The sequence below is a fragment of the Dipodomys merriami genome, unplaced genomic scaffold, assembly GCF_024711535.1.
Source record: "Dipodomys merriami isolate MVZ:Mamm:240054 unplaced genomic scaffold, mDipMer1.0.p SCAF_7, whole genome shotgun sequence".
NCBI lineage: Eukaryota > Metazoa > Chordata > Mammalia > Rodentia > Heteromyidae > Dipodomys > Dipodomys merriami.
In genome coordinates this window covers 59708224-59728136 of record NW_027206290.1, presented here as the reverse complement: position 1 = coordinate 59728136, position 19913 = coordinate 59708224, and the positions used below count along the sequence as shown (strand labels likewise).

Below are 19913 nucleotides of genomic sequence, written 5' to 3'. Positions count from 1 at the left end.
ATTTGACATGGCAGCATAAGAGGGCCCTAAGAGAAAAGAAATACTCTACCAAGCAAGGCACACCAAGCTGGCACACCACTGTCTCACACCTGTTATCCTAGCTACTCAGAGGGTTAAAATTTGCGGATTGTGGTTCTAAGCCAGCCCTGACAGGAAAGGCTGTGAGACTCCATCAAACTGCTCAGAAAAAGCCAGATGTGGCACTGTGGCTCAAGTGGCAGAGCTCTAGCCTTGAGCAAAAGAGGCTCAAGGACAGGGCCCAGACCTGAGGAACAGAAAAATAAAATCACAGCACATCATCATCTCTGCTACTGCATTCTACTGCACACAGCAAGGCACAAGGCCAACACACACTCATCTACTTCTTGATAGGAAGAGCCGCAAATTCAGATTGCAAAGATGCATGCATACATGGAATGGAAGAATTACAGCCTTTTTTGCAATCAACCATTCCATGCTTTTCTTGCCTTTCTATCTTCATCTCATTCTTCCAAGTTTTTCTTCTCTGTCTTTGAACAGTATCAGTCCTATCATATTACCGGAGTACTCCCTGTCTATTCCTACTAGGAGTAGCCTCTCTTCCCTCCACATCTTGCAGCCTTGTTGCATATGCTCATTTGCATGTGCTCATTTACATCAATTCATTTGCATTATGTTTCTATGGGTATACTATTATGTTTCTATGGATATAAGCACAGACAATATTCACAAGGATAAAAGCCAAACCCAACATTCTTTGGACACTCCTGTATGCTAAGTCCTCATGCTTATACATAATAGGTATTCAAGAAATATTTCAGCAACCATTTTTTCCTCATACATACGGTTTTGCTTTATAGACCTTGCAGTGTCCCACATTTGTATAGCTTATAAGTTTTTGAAGGAGAGACTAAGAAAGAAGAAAGACAGGGAAAAATAAGCATTTCAGTGATTTCCATTGAAAGTCTGACTATTCATCTTTTGAGCTGTAAGAATCAAATGTTTCTTTGTTTATACTGCATGGGAATGGAACTAGAGATTAATTTCACCAATACTGAGATTTACTTCTTTCTGTTTGGATTGCTCCTTAAGGAAACTGTGGATTATTTACGAATACACTCACACAGTAGTACTTATGCTACATCCATGAGCCCTCCAGTAGCAGAACAAGTCATCCAGTCAATGAAGTTCATCATGGGACTTGATGGGTCCACGGAAGGTAAGAAGTTCTGGGGGAAGCCTACTTTAGGCTTCTCGCTGGGCTTGTGTCTGTCAACATCTTACCTTCTCAAACACCCACCTTTGTTTTCTGAAGCCAATTTTTAAATCAAGGTGACAAATATACTAGATAAACATGTGATAAGCAGGTGATAAATGTGCTAGAGTGTTAAAACACACACATAAATTCTTTGTGTAAGCAAGCTTTCTAAATCACCTCTTCATAGCATCACTCTGTATGATCTACTATGTTAAAATGAAGTAAATTCCATGATTATAATGTGTGTGCACACATATATGGGCACATGTGTGTGTATGTTTGCTTGGGTTTACTTGGGCTCTCTCTTGTGTTTCCTTAACACTAAAGTAGTCAATTTAATGTTCAATTTGTAAATGATCATATATATATATATATATATATATATATATATATATATATATATATATATATATATGTGAAAATACCATACAGAGGGGTTACAATTACATGGGCAAAATAATGAGTACATTTCTTATCAAGCATTGTTGCCTTCTTTATTTCCCCTCCCCATCCCTTCCCATCTCCCCTCTCCCCTCCACTCCCTACCCCCCCCCAAGTTGTAAAGTTCATTTTCGACATATATCTCATTGTTGCAATGGATCCACCTGTATGCTTATTTAAATGATTTGTTTTTTCTCTTATATTTATATAGCCAGAGGTTAGACAGAGGAAATCTACTCCTGGCCACTTGAGGTCATATGGAGACATCTCATATAATAATTTTCCAGAAGTTTCCTTGCACTTAGAAATACTTTGCTCAAATGTAATACTTTGCTCAATCCAAGTGAACCAAATCTTTTGTTTTCATTTTGAGGGCTTACCTTAGGGCCTGGGCATTGTTCTTAGCTTTTTTTTCTCAAGGCTGGCCCTCTGACACTTGAATCACACAGTTCCACTTCCAGTTTAATTGGAGATAAGGTCCTCATGGACTTTCCTGCCTAGGCTGGCTTAAAACTTTGATCCTTAGATCTCAGCCTCCTGAGTAGGTAAGATTACGAGCATGAGCCAACAATGCCACCCAACCTAAATCTTATTTTTTTTAACTCTCGAAAGCCTCTCAAGAATAAGGACATAGCCACTGACTCAGCTGCCAGGCAAGCTAGTGAATATAATGAACGTAGCAAGTGAAGTTAACCCCAGAACTGCCCACTGGGCTACACAATCCTTGTGACAGATATCACCTCTCAGCTGGCTTACTTGACACAACCTTCCAAACCAATTTTAGCAGACCTATAGGATAACCATCCTTTTTCATTACCCTCAAAGCAGCAGAATATTGATTCACATATGCCAGGTGAAACCCATTGCCAAGTGAGGATCCTAAATGTGAAAATTCATAATCTGAAATGCTCCAAAATCTGAAACATTTTGAGTGATAATTCTAGGCCACAAATGGAAAATGCCCCAGTTGACTTTGTGTGGTCAGACAGTCAAAATGCAGGAGAACTAAAAAAAATATTGCATAAGAGTCTCCGGTGGGCTATTCATATCCAGTGTCTATGGAAAACAAATTTTGTGTTTAGGCTTGGGTCCTATTCTCAAAATATCTCACTGTGGGTGTGCATGTATGTATGTATATATGTATGTGTGTGTGTGTGTGTGTGTGTGTGTGTGTGTGTGTGTGTGTGTATGTGTTTGCAAATATTTTAAATTCCATGTGGTAAGATACCACCCATAAGCAAAAAATGCCCAGAGAAAGTGCAATGCCCTAAGCTCAAGCCCCAATATAGGCAAAAAAAGAAGCAGTAAAATAATCAAGGCTGCAGTATGACTCCCTCAATGATATAGCATTTGCCTATGATGCTTAAGACTCTGAGTTCTAGCCCCATCACTGCAAAAATCATAAATAAATAAATAAATATTTGAAGGAATGCATTTGGAAACTAGTCTAAATTGGTTGGATTTTCTAATGTTATACTCTGTGAGTTTCAATAACTTTGCCATGAAAATTCATATCTAAGCAAAAATACAAGTAAATTGTCGTATAAGGTATCTTTTGTCCTACTTTAACGATGAGCAACTAGGAAAAAAGTAACCTGGGAAATTATAGCTTATACCTCTCAAGAGATGGTTTTTGTTTTTAACCAGTTCCGGGGTTTGAACTCAAGGCCTCACGCTTACTCAGCTGCCATTCCACCACTTGAAACATGCTTCCAATGCAGCTTTGTTTCTGGTTATTTTGGAGATAAAGTATCATGAATTTTTCTGCTTGTACATGTGAGTTACTAGTGGCTTGCTCACTAATGTTTTAAACCTTTATAAAACAGTTGGTTTCCATATCTGCAGTTTTATAACTATTCTCTTCCCCTCCGCTGAATTGGTTTCTGGCTTTATAACTACTTGGACTTACTGTATTTATCTGACCACAATCAAAGATCGGCAGAGAGATTAATTCAATGTAAAGGCATAATTTGTTGTCCTTCTATACTCATCTATCACCAATATTCTACTCCTGAGGTGGGAAATACTCATCTTGGTTGTGTCTCTTAACCTTATAATTAAAGAATTATTTGGTTATTGTTCTTCACTTCATAATTAAAGTCTCTCACTTTACTCCTCTTAAGAGGGAATCAAAAGCAAACTGAATGGAGAGTGTCTGATCTGTTTTCTTAGGGTCAAGATAGAATAAATAGGAAGCAAGATAGTATAGTTTCTTTTCAAAGAAATGAACAAAGGACACAGTAGAAAAGGAGATCTGCAGAACCATCCATCCAGTTTCAGGTGGTTCTGTCTGGCACATCTTTTGAAGAATTCAAAAGCACACAGTGAATGATCACACTGGCCTCATTTGCAACAATGCCTGCTTAAATGAGCAAGACAGGTTGGAGGATATTGCATTCATTTATCCCTTTCTGCAGAGATAGGCAGACTCTCAGGGTAAAGTTGCCTAGTGCTCAAAGGGATGCACTGTGTCTTGTTAGAACTGCCTAAAAGGATCTGAGAAAGAGAAGCCTGGCTCCAAGCCTTCATCTCCAGCCCACTCCAGTGCAACTACGATGGGAGCCTTTCATGGCTTTGTTACGGGTTTAGTTTGGGGAGCGATTGGCCAGATCTGTTCCTTGATGAATGTCTTCACTTTAATCTGCAATGCAAAGCCATATGCTTCAAAGAAAGGCAAGCTACAGGAATAAGGTCAGTGTTCCTTTGATGCCAAGGTTCAAAGATGAAATAGCAGTCCCAGCGAAATGACAATGTTTATGTACAAACAGCCACCTTTCCTCCCGCAGCAGCCAGGCTGCTGGTGGGGTTAATGCACACAGGCTGAGGGTCTGCAGGCCGGGTGTGCATTCCATAGGCACCAAGCCCGTTTAATCTCCTGGCCTGTCATTCTGTACAGTGTGCAAGGAGACCCAAGTGGAGATTTGATTTCTCCAGTCCTAATGGATATTGGGTGGTCCCCCAGCCACACCAATGCTGTAAGCCCCTTAAAGGCAAAAAAAAATGTGCCTTGAATTAATTTGCTGTTCCTCTGAGTGTCACACTCAAAGCTCAGCTTAATAAATATGTCATGACTCGATTCCCATCTTGCCAGCCTGCTGGATTTCAGGTCAGGGTTTACACTAAACAAGATTATGGGATGTTTATCTCAAAGGATAGGGAGCTAGAAATCTGGTCTACCCCAGTTGTGGTAGCTGGAGAGATCGCCCAATAAATGAAATTACATTGAGAAAGATCCAGAAAGGTTGCAGTGCATTTGTTTTCTTCATGTTGGCATGGCAAAAGCCAGACCAGGGGCTAGGCTAAAGTCGATACCAATCACATACATAAAGGAGACGTTGTCAACTGTTGTCTTATTATGTTAAATCCTCAAAATGTATTTTCAATTAATCAGTCACCATTTTTTTTCTTCTTCCAATCTTGACCCTGCCTTCCCACAGCCCCTTTCCCCAGCCCTCAGTAACCTTCCACTTCTCAGAAATACTAGGTGTTGAATTGCACAGATGATTACAGAGTGTTTTCTGTAGCTAGACCACATGAAACCCAGTGCCTGGCCCACCATTTGCTCCAGGATTAGTAAATTGTTTACCTTCTCTCAACCTCAATTCTTTTACTGAAAGTTGAGGTTATCTATGGCTCTTACCTGTAAACCTAGCTACTTAGAAAGCAGAAATAGGAGGGTCAAAGTTCAAGGCCTGGCTCAGAAAAAAGCAAGACACTATCTCAAAGAATAATTCAAAATTATGGCATGTGCCTGTAATTTCAGCTACATGTGAGATAGAAGTAGGAGGATTAGCAGAAAAAAATGTGATTCTCTGAAAATCACAAAATCAAAAAGCAGATGGGAATATGGCTCAAGTGGTTGACCACTCTTAGCAAGAACAAGACTCTAATACTAAAGAGGTAAGGAAGAAAGGAGGGAAAGAGGGGAGGAAGGAAGGAAGGAAGGAAGGAAGGAAGGAAGGAAGGAAGGAAGGAAGGAAGGAAGGAAGGAAGGAAGGAAGGAAGGAAGGGAGGAAGGAAGGAAGGAAGGAAGGGAGGAAGGAAGGGAGGGAGGGAGGGAGGGAGGGAGGGAGAAAGGGAGGGAGGGAGGGAGAGAGGGAGGGAGGGAGGGAGGGAGGGGGAGGGAGGGAGGGAGGGGGAGGGAGGGAGGGAGGGAAGGAAGAAAGGAAGTTCTGGAGGATTAAATGATGTGATATAGATAGGGAAAACAGCATGATGCTTGATACACAGTAAACACTTTGGAAAGGTGCCATTGTTTTCTACTTTCTTCCCTTCCTTCTTCAGATTTTCCAATTGCCTTTGCCCATCTTGAAATTCTCTTTTTCTCTCCAATACGATACCCACTCTACCAGCTAATCCCGCACAGAACTTCCTTTAATGTTATTTCCAGAATCTGACCATTTCCCATACCTTCACACTCCCCACATTACTTCTCACCTGGTCACCTTCCTAAATATTCTCGTCACATCTGTACTCACCCTTTTATTGTTTGTTCTCCACCCAGAAGCCAAAATCATCTGCCTTTATTATTTATTTTATTCATACAAATTAGTGGAGTACACTATGCTAACTTGCTACATATATCCAGTGTGTCATAATCAAATTAAGATAGTTACTATTGCCATCTTAAACTTTATTAAAATTTGGATTAACATGTTACAATTGAACTAATTTATGGGATGTATGTACATATCTAAAATATATAATGATCAATTCAGAATAATTACATATCCAGCTGTTTACCAAGAGTTTGAGTTTACAGCCTTAGAGCTCCTCTATTCTAGCTCCTCATAAAATATATAACAAGAGGCAGGCTCCAGTGGTTCTTGCCTAGAATCCTAGCTACTCAGGAGGCTGAAATTTGAGGATCATGGTTCAAAGCCACTTGGGCAAGAAAGTCCATGAAACTGTCACCTCTAATTAACTACCAAAATAGCCACAAATGGAGTTATGACTCAAGTAGTAAAGGAATAACTTTGAGCAGAAAAGTTCAGGGACAGGGCCGAAGCCCTAAATTCAAGCTCTAGTATTCTAGTCCCCACCTATTTTGTTCTATAGAACACTTTTATCCAACTTCTCCTCTCCCCTTTCTTCCTGTCCTTCTTAGCCTCGCGTAATCACTGATCGACTGTTTTTATGATAGCTAAATGAGAGAAAACATACAGTATTGTTTTTAAAGAAAATAAAATCTAACTACTTGGAACTTCCTATCAGTTCCCCATTGTACTGGGTATAAGGCCCACACTTTGGTCTTTGAGTATCTCAGGATTTTCCCTTCAATACTTTCCTAGATTCATTCTCTAGCTCAGGCTGCTGATAGCCTCTAGCAGAAAGGCATTTATACTTGCTAATCTGCCCCTACAAGTGCTCTTCTGACCAGGATCTTGCAGAGTCTCACATCAGCTCCGAATCCGCTTTCTGAGGAGCTCCCCTGACCTAAACAGCAATCTCCTCAAACCTTTCATTTTCCTTACTTGGCTTTCATTTTTATAAAGTGATGAGCATTGAAGATTTATATATTCGTTCTCTCCCCCGTTCTCTCTGAGTAGCATGCAAACTCCAAGAAAAGATGCTTTTTGTCTGCCTTTCATAGACCCAACACTGTGCCAGATAGCAAGCATTGTTCTTAACAAATATTTATTTTAAATGAGAATTCTCTTTTCCTCTCTTATCTCAGCAAATAAACAACTCTGGTCCCCATTTTACATCTCTGTGCTTGATTCCTTCTGTCTAAAAACACTAGCCCTTTCCTCTGCCACAAACTTCTGTTTCCCTCTTCTTGAAAACCTCCCCTTTTTCCTTCTTCCCCTTTAGTCACCGCCTCCCCCATCTAGCAAGATAAACCTGAGAAGACTGAACTGACCTGCCTGTGTGTCCTCTGTCCCTTTGCTGTGGGGACTCTGTCCCCACTCTATGTTTGTTCCTCTTACCCATTTACCAGTTCCCTCTCCTACCAGACTGCATCACCTATCTGCAACACTATATCTTTTATTTATTTTTTATTTCTTTCGTAAAGTTGTGAATGAGTTGCCATTCAACAAAATAACATGGGAATACAATGAATCCTAATCAATGTCATTCAATGAAATAACATAGGAATACAATGAATCCTAATTAATGTCATTCAACAAAATAACATGGGAATACAATGAATCCCTAATCAATGTCGCCTCTTTCACCATTCTCCCCCATCCCTCCCAACCCCAACCTTCTTTCAAAGAAGTCTTCCCTTAGCTGAGGACTTCTGGGATTTCTCTGATTTCTCTCTCTCCTCCTTCCCTCTTTTTCTGCCTCCCTCTCTCCTTCCCTCTGTCCCTTTGTCTCTCACCCCTTCTGCAGGGCCTTTTTCTGTCTGTCTTTCCACAGCCTTTTCAAATGTCCTCCCCTATTTTCTTTTCTTTATATGCAAACATAGTTTGGCATCAAAATCACTTAAGGGTGTAGGTAAAAGAGCTTCAGCCTCTAGTCTAAGATTTCTGCATCAAACCCTTCCCATCAGAAACTAAAGGATTAAAGATTTTTTTTATAGCTACAAAGCACCCTGTGCCTATCATTGGCCCTTATTATTGTGCTTGACATGTAATAGACCACCAGTGTCTATATTCAAGTTAAATCAAAATAAAGTGTGTTAAGTCCTTATTAAGTCATACTGTAAGAGCTGATAAAATATCTATTTGGGGCCTTGTCATCAGAAGACTTGAGCAGAATTTCTGACTTCACACTGACGCTCATCAAGGTCATCCTTGTCCTTGTAATTCTTGCCCCTGTCCATGTCTAGTTTTGCACTAATAGGCGGATCTAATACCATCAGTGTAGGAACATATTTCCTACACGTCTCCACTCATCACTTCTTGCTTTCTAAAGATGAGAGAGCATGATAGGTCAAAGGGCATGGCCAAGTCCTGGTGCTGCAGTGGTTCTGAAAGGGTGGTCCCTGGACTAAAGGCCTCATCTTCCCCAGCATCCCCTAAGGCTAGAAGTGTGAAAGGTGTTTGTGGTCAGAAGCTCTAGGAGTGGGGTGAGCAAGCTGTGTAAGCATTCCTCCAGGGGATTATAACACGCAGGCTCAAGTTGGGAAAACATTCCTTTATACAAAACTATGCCTTTATATGTGGAGAGGGAAACAAAGAGAAGGGACAATAGAATTTTGGCAAATACAGACGGAAGTCTGGGATTTAGTCAAAATGAGGCAGAACAGAAGGGTCAACATAATATTTTCTGGTGTACTTCCTTAAACCCCTATTTACCTCAAAATATGAACACAGTCACTTGGTGGCTCACAAAACCATACCTGTCCTTCCCTTTACCTGTCAACTATTTTGTTATGGAGAAGAGCAAAGAGCTTTCTGCTGCTCAAGTGAGTGCAAGCTGCTCACAACAGATCTGCCCTTATGCCTATGTTTTCCTACCATTCTTTGCAGCCGATAACATGATGAGCATTCAGAGTTGCAACATTGATCACATTATTCAGTTTGGTCATAGGCATCTAACAGACATCTATTAACTTATGTTTTGTGGGACTTAATCATAATAACCCATTTTTATTATCACCTAAGTGCATCTTCAATAGATCAAATCATTTTGGTTAAAAAAGGAAATCTCTGGACCAGGCAGCAGTGAGTCATGCCTATAATTTCAGCTACTCAGGAGGAAGAAATCAGGATGACTGACATTGGAAACCAACCCAGGGCAAAAAGTTTGTAAGGCTCCCATATGAACTGATAGCATGGTATCACAGTGAGTATACATCATTGCAGCTGTGCAGAAGTCAGAGATTGGCAGGAGTATGGTTCCAGGCCAACCCTAGCCAAAACAAAATGTCCACGAGATCCCATTTCAATATAAAAAGTTGGGTACAGTGGTACACAACTGCCATCCTCTCTACAGCCAAACACCAAAATAGAATGACCTTAATCCAGACTTTCCTAAGCCAGATCCTATCTCAAAAAATAACACACAAATAAAAGACTAGAGGTGTGACTCAAGTGGTAGCACACCTACCTAAAGAGCACAATACCCTGAGTTCAAACCCCAGTACTGCCAAAATGAAGAAGAAGAAGGAGGAGGAGGAAGGGGGAGGGGGAAGGAGAGGGGGAGGAGGGAGGAGAAAAGAAAGAAAGAAAGAGAAAAAGAAAGAAAGAAAGAAGAAGAGGAGGAGGAGGAGGAGGAGGAGGAGGAGGAAGAGGAGGAGGAGAAGAACAACAATAATGAGGAGGAGGAGGAAGAGGAGGAGGAGGAGAAGGGGGAGGAGGGGGAGGGGGAGGGAGAGAAGAAAGAAAGGAAAAAGAAAGAAGAAGAAGAAGAAGAAGAAGAAGAAGAAGAAGAAGAAGAAGAAGAAGAAGAGGAGGAGGAGGAGGAGGAGGAGGAGGAGGAGGAGGAGGAGGAGGAGGAGGAGGAGGAGGAGGAGGAGGAGGAGGAGGAGGAGGAGGAGGAGGAGGGAAGAAGAAGGAAGAAGAAGGAGGAGAAGAAGAAGAAGAAGAAGAAGAAGAAGAAGAAGAAGAAGAAGAAGAAGAAGAAGAAGAAGAAGAAGAAGAAGAAGAAGAAGAAGAAGAAGAAGAGGAGGAGGAGGAGGAGGAGGAGGAGGAGGAGGAGGAGGAGGAGGAGAAGGAGGAAGAGGAGGAGAAGGAGGAAGGAAGAAGAAGAAGGAAGAAGAAGAAGAAGAAGAAGAAGAAGAAGAAGAAGAAGAAGAAGAAGAAGAAGAAGAAGAAGAAGAAGAAGAAGAAGAAGAAGAAGAAGAAGAAGAAGAAGAAGAAGAAGAAGAAAGAAGAAGAAGAAGAGGAGGAGGAGGAGGAGGAGGAGGAGGAGGAGGAGGAGGAGGAGGAGGAGGAGAAGGAGGAAGAGGAGGAGAAGGAGGAAGGAAGAAGAAGAAGGAAGAAGAAGAAGAAGAAGAAGAAGAAGAAGAAGAAGAAGAAGAAGAAGAAGAAGAAGAAGAAGAAGAAGAAGAAGAAGAAGAAGAAGAAGAAGAAGAAGAAAGAAGAAGAAGAAGAAGGAAGAAGAAGAAGGATGATGAGGAGGAGGAGGAGGGGGGCGAAAGGGGGGAGGAGGGGGGCGAGAGGGGGAGGAGGAGGGGAAGGGGAGGGGGAGGAGTGGTAGGAGGGGGAGAAAAGAAAGAAAGAAAGAAAGAAAGAAAGAGAAAAAGAAGAAAGAAAGAAAGAAAGAAAGAAAGAAAGAAAGAAAGAAAGAAAGAAAGAAAGAAAGAAAGAAAGAAAGAAAGAAAGAAAGAAAGAAAGAAAGAAAGAAGAACAAGAAGAAAGAAAGAAAAAGAGGCTCCTGATAGGCTAAGGGATGACATATTATGGGAATGACTTGTGGACAACTATTTCATATTCATGACTTAGATAGAATGTCTTTTCCTACAATTATGTGGGATCTGTTCGGCTTTGCACTATAATTATCACCGTGCTTTCAGCTACTCATCTTCCTGTTCTTGCCGTTATAATTTTGACATCGTGGTGTTGAAGTGATATGAGTATTGTTCTATCAGAAGATCATCTGCTCAACCAAGTTCACCTATTAAATGTCTGATGCTTGCTCTCTGATACATGGTTATACTGCTACTTTTCCATTAGCATGAAATGGTAGCCATATATCTTTATCAACTACTTAGCTAGTCCTCTTGCTTCTTTACAGATTTTAGATCTACAGATACATTTACTTAAAGATCTAAGCCTTTGGATAGTTTAGTATTTTTGTGTAACATCAGTCTTATTAGCCATAGACAGGAATAATTGCCATGATTTGATCTATAATTAAAAGGCCTTTAAATTTGGATTAGTCCATTGACTTGCTAGTTCGTTTATTCTTTCATTCATTCATTCATTATTTCCTGAAAATGACTATAAGAAAACTTTACCTATGATTTAATTGGTGTTCTCCCAGCTATGTTCAGCTAGTGGAATAACTACCAAACTTATGAATCACAAAATTATTGTTTACTATCATGTGATAAAAACATTTGATTTTTTTTTAGAAAAGTAATCCAGTGACCAGAACGATGGTGGGAAGGAAAAGAGCAGTTCAAATTTATTTTATTAAGAAAATAAATACAACACTCAAATGCCTAAGATACAATATCTTATTATGTAGACTATACTTGCATCATCGCTATTCAGATCAAATGCATGCATGATAAAGTTAGGACAAGCCGAAGTCTCCTGTCTTTGCTCACAATCATGCCTTGGCCAAATGAATGACCCTATTCAGTGTAAGCTTTGGCTGCTTCTCTATGGGAATTTATACTTTCGTAGGCATGTTTACAATATTCCTCTGTCTGGAAGGCTTTTATCCCTACTATCCCCCTCATACCCAAACCCAACACAGCCATGATTTTTTTCAATACGTTTTTTATTGTAAAAGTACTGTACAGAGGGGTTACCAGTTACATGAGTAAGGTAATGAGTCCATTTCCTATCGAGCATTGTTACCCCCTCCTTTGATACAGCCATGCTTTTAACCTCCTGAGCCCTGGTTTATCTTTCTAATCCTATCTTGATGGTCATAGTCAGAAAATAACTCTTCTCTCCTCCAATCTCCATCAGAGTTTTTACTCTTATGACAATCACACAGAAGGTAGTGTTTATTTCCTTTGTTAAATTTATTCTTATTGTAAAGGTGATATACAGAGGAGTTACCAATACATAGGTCAGGTATTGAGTACATTTCTTTTTGAAGTGTTACCTCTTCCCTCATTTTCTCCCAATTTTTTTCTCTCCCAAATCTCCTACTTCCCCCAAGTTGTATAGTTCATTTTTAACATAGTGACAAAGGGTGAAGTATTTCAGCAGTGATACTCACTAGACACTATGTGATTATTTATTTATTTGTGCCTTAATCATCTGATATAAATGGATACTAAATTCTGGGTTTGGGACTATGCAAATTTCCTAGACAGGCTTGTAATCAAAACACCATTTAAAAACATTTATAACAAGATTTCTTTCAAGGTTGCTGGTAGAATTATTTTAATTCAAATGATGGCCTTATAATTACTTTATAGGTAAGCACATGTGTGGGCCCAAACCTATATTCCATTTTCTATTCTTCTGATACATGAATGCTTTTACATGGAACTATCTAAGGATTTTTCTAGACACTGTCAAACATAGAAACAATGTGAGTAATCAGGATAATTCAAGCCAATGCTGCTCAAAAGGCGGAAGCAAAACTGGGCTTTTTCCTTTAATTATCTGGGCAGTTAGCTGAATCCCTCACTTAAGGTTTCTTATGAAGACACCATTTAAAACACAAAAGTGCATTTGACATTTTTACACACAGTAATCAGCAAGCACTGAGCACCAGCTAATTCTCTCTGTCGAAGCAACTACGTTATTTCTGAAATAGAAGACAGTAGGTTGATCTTTAAGCATCCAACATGCCATTTCCCTTTCCTTTTCCTCCCTTCTCCTCCCAAAACTTAATGACTATTTGTACATGGGATGTTTTTCAATCCAGAAAGTCCATGTTTTCATGGTATTATGTGATGTCTATAATGAGAGGCTTAGAAACTAAAGCTGGTACAGAAAAAAAAGGTTAATGGAATTTGAAGTCCTGATAGCTTTTCATAATATCCTTTTGTGGAGAGTTGGTATCAGTTAAAGTACAGTATTTGCTGAAACACATAAGTCCTAACATATCCCTGGCTTAAGATAGAAGAAGTGTACTTTTTCCTCATATACAGCCACAAACAGATATACTTGCTGGGCCAAATTGCTCTCTTCCAGGAAATCAGCCTCCTTGCATTTGTGGTTCTTCTAGCTTCACATACAGCTTTCAAAAGTTGCTGCAAAAGAATGGCCACAGAGTTTTATATGTTTGGAGATGGGCATTGTATTTCTGTTGAAATTCTATTGCCATATTCATATTGCTTTTGTCTAAACTCAAAAGAGACTGAGCATTAAAGTTGCCATCTACTTAGAAGAAAATTAGTTTGATAAATAGGTGACTTGCTTTTTCACTCAGACCCTCTGATGAATGTATAAGAATATATTGTATATGTTAGACAGTTTCTCCATCTTTTTCTTCTTGGTAACAAACACTGGACCTGGGGTAGGATAAAAGAAGCTAAGAATTTTAAAAAAAAACTAAAAGGACAGAAGTTGGATCTCTTTATTTATTTAGAACTCTCAATGATATTAAGTCTGGTTTATACAACAACCACTTCTGGCTTCTTTTTCACAGAATTCAGTCCCACCTGTGATACCTTTTGGTATCATCATTACGTTACTAAATTCCTCAATATTATACTGTCTGGAGGCAGAAAAATGAGCCTGAGGATAATGCTTCCCCAGAGGAAATTTAAATGATATAAAATTGGGAAAGCTCCAGAATTCAAAGCAGAAAAGAGGAGAATGTAGGTTTTGGAAATAATAACATACAAACACTAGGACTTTCTTGGAAAGGAGATAAAATGTAAATTGCAATTTAAAAATAGATACTTAGTCATCTGAATTAGAGGGACTTACTTTGAGTTGGTACTTACTCACTCAGCTCTCCTGAAGAGGAAGAGGAAGCTAATACTCTTGAAGAGGGATCAGCCTTCAATGCCCATTATATTAACACCCCAGCCGCTGATTAACTGAGCTGACCAGTCACAAGAAGAGACAAAATTCTGAGCCCAAAGAGAGAAAGGAAACTGGAGACTCCATATCAAGAGTTAGTCTGTATGAATCTAAGAGCCTGATGGACAGCAATTTAAGCATTGCATTTTCTTTGAGAAGTACTGAAAGCTGTTTGTTTCTGCTGTGATATCCAAATAACTTGTTCACTCTGAACCATATCTACATTTTCCAAATCTTCAATTTTTGGATTCTATTCAGTTATTAAAAGAAAGAGCTGAACAGCATGCTAAGGTAGTTCAAGTAACTTCATTCAGTGTTTTAACTCATTTTTACATCCTTGCGACAAAGAAAGGACAAGGGGGTAAAAAGTCCTACTCTGTTCTGAAAATATTTCCTCTAAAATTACAATCACTCCTCATTCTGAAATCATTTTTGTATGGATCATTTTACTTATCCTGGACATTTTTGAAAGTTCATCATGGAATTGTCAGATGAGGTACTGACCCTGTTCTTAACCCGAAGAGGACTTGGAAAAAGTGGCAACTAGCCCCTTCCAGCTGTGACCTTTAACCTTTGATCTGGTCCTTGGAACAGGGCACACATATTTTTACACTTGAGTTTGATAGGTTTGAAAAAAACAGAAGTGTGTAAGTAGGAAGATTTAGGGCTCTGAGCAGGAGAAAGAAAGGAGTGCATTGCTTGACAGCAAGTAGCCCTCAAGAAAGGATTTTTCTTACTTTCCTACTGTCTTTCATTTTATGTTTGAAATGAGATACAGTCACAAACTTCTTTCATCCCAGAAGTTGCTTTTTTTGTGAAAGTTGCTGAGAGACTATTATGAATTATACTTATCACATGGCCTGGTCACACTTACCTTGTGTGCATGTATTATTGGTATGATTACAGAGTGACTCTTCTCTAGATACGCTGCTCCGCCTCGGTAGAAGAGAAGATGAAAGGTGAAGGAGGCTTCTGACCATAGACCTAAATCTACAAGAATTTAACACACATTTTTTAAAGGTCCTCTCACATTTCTCCTTGTCTGTCAAAGAGGAGAGTTCAGTGAATACAAAACTGTCTTCTTACCAATGTTTTTCTCCTCAACAAACTCAGTAATCACATGTTTTGTCCTCTTGGGGGTCCCTTGATAAATACAAGAGGCATTGACAGAGAAATTCACCCCACATGCACTATCTGAGCGTTCTGGCATTGAGGGCCTTTGCTGAGGCAGGAACTAGCTGGTGCTTCCTAAATATACTTGCCACTCGGTTACCAGCTGGAGACTCAGAAAGAGACCGAGGGCATGGAGAGCTGCGTTTTCTAAATGGTTTCAGGCCACTGGCATTTCAGCAATAGCTAATACAGAACAGATGTAAGGTGCTACGCTCCACTGGCTTTCAACTGAGGGCCTGCCTTCGTCCATGATTAATCACCTGTGCTGGGGGGTAAGAAAGTTCTACCTGGTCTTTTGTGTGTGCAGACCTAAGGTCAGGGTTAGCAATCAAGGTGACAGACACTGCCTCTCCATCCTATGGCTGCTTAGGTCAACATGGATTTGTCCAATAAATGCTAAGTTAGCCCTGTAAACCAAATGCTCTAGCTTAGGAGGGACCATTGACCTGATTGTACTGAAATGGCTAGCAAACCCTTTCAGAAATTTCTGTCCCTGCATTTACTTCATCTTGAGTGAACCAGCAGTAGAATTTTAGGGCAGCCCAGTAAATTCTACACTTTCTTAAAAAGGAGTCTTTTTTCCTAATGTCCTTTGCAAGAGTGTGAGGGGAATGTTTTGTTGTCTGCTTGTTTGTTTTTAAAGATGGCATGGGGGAACTCTTCCAGCCACCCTACAAACAAGATATCCTTTTACACCATGAGTTCTACTTCTTGATTTTCCTCTGTAGGCTCAACTCTGAGCTGGGGAAGTGGTTCCACACCAGTTCAGTATGACTAACGACTTCTCTTCCAGCAAGAAGAGAAGTTGGTATTGCACATTAGTCTTTGTGTTTATCCATCATGGACTCATTTTCAACTAAGCAGGAAAAAAACCCCACCAAGTCCCAACTCTGGCTTGGAGATTTTGAGAAAACAGCTGGAGAGGATTAAGCAGGTGGATTTATGCCTTAGAAGCCCAGCGTGTGTGTTTGCATTAGAGGGCAAGTATTAGCTTTCTATTTCTGCATAACAAATTGCCACAAACCAAGGCTTAAAACAATGGCCATGTATTATGAGTTTCCTTGTGTCAAGAGTCTGTCTGGGCTCAGTCTATTCGCTGCTTATGCTGTGTAAGGCCCAATTTAAGGTGTTCACAGAGGCATCTTCCTGGGGTGCAGTGGAGGGCTTCAGGCTCACATGATTGCGACAGAATTCAATGCTTTGGGGTTGTAGGACTGAGGTGCCCTTCGCTTGCTGTCAGGCAAAGCTGCTCTCAGCTGCTGGTCACCTGCTTCCTAGACATTTGACTTCTTAAAGCCAGGCATGGAGAATCTTCCTCACATCAAAGCCCTCTGTCCCTCCTTGAATCTCTTTCTTGGAGCAGAGCCCAGTCCCCTCTAAGAGCTTACTGGATTAAGCATAACAACTGATAAATGTCTCCAGAGTTTTTAGCATTTTGTAAAATAGGAGGAGTTCACGTGGTTAGAATGCCCTGTGATCATCTGCATCAGCTTGAGCATTGAAGATGAAAGTTATTCTGACGAACACTCACTTCTAGAAAATGGTAATATATTTGGGACATGTCACTACAAAAGGCCTAGAAGGTCACAGGGATAGCTGGATAGGCTTTAGTGGCACTGGTCAGCCTTAGACAGCAAATCCAAATCAAGTCATCAGAGCTGAGTCCATATGACTGTTTTTTAATATTTGCGAGCCACAGAACCTTTTCAATTGAAATGGGAATGGAAGTCCATTGTATTAAACACATATTTTGAAAATGTAGTAGATATATAATCTTTAATTCCCATAATAGGATAAAATGGGTATTATTATTATTATTATCATTATTATTATCATTATTATTATCATTATTACCATTCTACCAGTGAATAGCCCAGGTTCCAGAAAGTTGAATTATGGTACAGTTGATTTTGAACCAAGAAATTGGGTTTACAATCTCCTAACTCTTGGCCATGTACTGTTGTTGTGTATGCGAATGTGAGTTGGGGGAGCCTCTTCAGTATGCTCCCCCAGCCCCAGCAAGCACTTTGGAAACCAAAGATTTTAATTATATAGGTAACTAACCCCAATAGAGCTTCCTGGTGACCACCTTCATTTGCATGGCTTCTTAGTATCCTTTAAGGGAACTCCATTAACTTGATTACTTAATCCCAGACCTGTCCATTACTTCAGCCAATAATTTATATCTCCTTGTCTACCTAGAACATTGCCACCCCTCTGGCTGTCTAGTTTGTATTTCTACCTCCAGCTTTCTCTTATCCTAATCCACACATTACACGTTATAAGCTTTCATCTTTCTACACTCCCTCAGCAAGTACCACTTTCTACTGCTGGTACTACCATGGCTCTCATTACCCATCCAAAAGTTTGACTGCCAACGTGGCACTTATGGATCCCATTGGTCTTACTCTACTCATCCTTTCCAAGGCTATAGTCCAAACATTCTAGGCAAGTGATCACTCATCCCTCCTGGAACTTCTACTGAACTTGCATCCAAAGAGATAAACTTTGCTCCAAATTCCCAGAGCACTTATTTCATGGGACATTTGACTTTCAAACTTCTGTTAGGGTTGCATCAAGTTTTCTAATGTATAAGCCTCTTGAAAATAGTAGATACCCTCATCCTTTAGTCCTCTAGTGAACAGAGCAGTTACTTGCTTGCAACAGGCCCTAAATAACCAGCTGTTGAATTGCTCATCCTTCCCCCAAAGTCCTGGGGAATATGTAGGGTCATTATTACTGTCACTTCTACTTACTAGATTAGCAAAATGAAGTTTGAAGACAGAAAAATTTTTATCTTCATAAGAAAAAGGTATAGATGGACTTCACTAAGAGACGGGCCACAAAAAAAGTATTTGAGACTAAATTGTTCTCTATTGCTTCTGTTACAATTAATTATATTTTTCGTGAATCGAGCCCTCAGTATAATTTAGGACTTTGACCTCAGGAGGCTGAGATCTTAGGATCACGGTTCAAAGCCAGCCCAGGAAAGTCCATGAGACTCTTTTCTCCAATATCCCACCAAAAGCCAGAAGTGGAACTGTAACTCAAGTTGTAGAGAAGTAGCCTTGAGCAAAATAGCTCAGAGACAGTAGAGACAGTGCTCATGTCCTGAGTTCAAGCCCCAAGACCAGCATATACACACACACTCTCTCTCTCTCTCTCTCTCTCTCTCTCTCACACACACACACACACACACACACACACACACACACACACACACACACACAGAGCCAATCCCAAACTTTCTAGAACAGAATCTCAGCAAAGTAAAAATTTTACATTTCAAAACACTTCAAAAACTAAATTTATGCCCATCTGCATAAGAATCACTGATTTAGGGACTGGCCTAGTGGCGGTTTGTAATTCCAGTTACTCAGGAGACAATAGTATTGTAGCTCAAGTCCAGCCTGAGAAACAAGCTAATGAAATCCCATTTCAACCAACAACTTGGATGTGGTAGTGTGCATCTGCCATCTCAGCTACACATGACATATAGATAGGTAAGAGGAACAGAGCATGAGCCCCTGGCAAAATGCAAAAGACCCTATCTGAAAAAAATAACCTAAAGTAAATTAAGCTGAAGAGCATGGCTCAACTGGTAGAGCACCTGGAAGGCCCTGGGTTTTCATATTCCAGTACCAAAAAAAAAAAATCATTGACTTACAAGGATTCCCAGAAGGCTCATTACCTGCTTTATTGTTTAAAGTGTCATAAATAATGACTTACTAAGACCCTTCCACTTAAAGGCAATGAGCATTAAATGGTATCATCCATTCCATAGGTATTTGTGAAACCATGCAATGGGTGTCTACACCTGTCTTATGGCACTTACTTCCCATTGTATATTATTCAAAATCTACTCTGTCTTCCACTAGCCTATTTATTTTCACTCAGAATTTTTTTTCATCTTTTACTTAGTAATTGGCCAGGCTTCCCATATGTAATGAGAGTATTTTATGAATAATATAGAGATATAGATATCCACGATTCATGGAATCTATGCACTTCAATGAATGATTTCAAATCATCTAGATGACACCTTCCTGGTTCCAAGCCTGTTTCCTCAACTCAAAAGAGGTCCAGAATACCACTTTCTGCCTCATAGTAAGTGCAGAAGATGGCCTATCTCACCACTCCATCTGGGTGAAATCCCTCGTGGGTGTATTTTAGCAGCTGGGACATAAAGGCAGGGATGTCTTCAGAGCCCTTGAAATCAGGCCATACAGGCAGCTGCCCACCCTGATGTCCAAGCCTGCTTGCTCCCGGGTACATTCCACAGCAGCCCAGATAGCCCTTTGGCACATGTGTATTTGGCTATAAAACATGCCGTAACCTTGGAATCTCAACATCAAAAGGAAGAGCCTGGGTGCCTGATAAAAATGTGTACAGCTCTCAGCCAACCACTCCAAACACTGCTCTCTCCACCCCACTGGGAAGCTCGTCACTGCTAATGTGATTCTTGAGATTCTCGCCACTCTGCAGCCTCTTGATCTTCACTGAGA

At 40.2% G+C, this 19913-nt stretch overlaps 1 protein-coding gene across 1 annotated transcript in view; it reads left to right on the top strand.

Moving 5' to 3' along the window:
* Sptlc3 (serine palmitoyltransferase long chain base subunit 3) overlaps positions 1 to 19913 on the top strand; it is a 115571-nt gene that overhangs the window by 75643 nt on the left and 20015 nt on the right. Inside the window, exon 10 of the mRNA XM_070006737.1 lies at positions 1072 to 1198. Within this exon, the coding sequence (XP_069862838.1) occupies positions 1072 to 1198 (127 nt within the window). The remainder of the gene's footprint in view (positions 1 to 1071; positions 1199 to 19913) is intronic.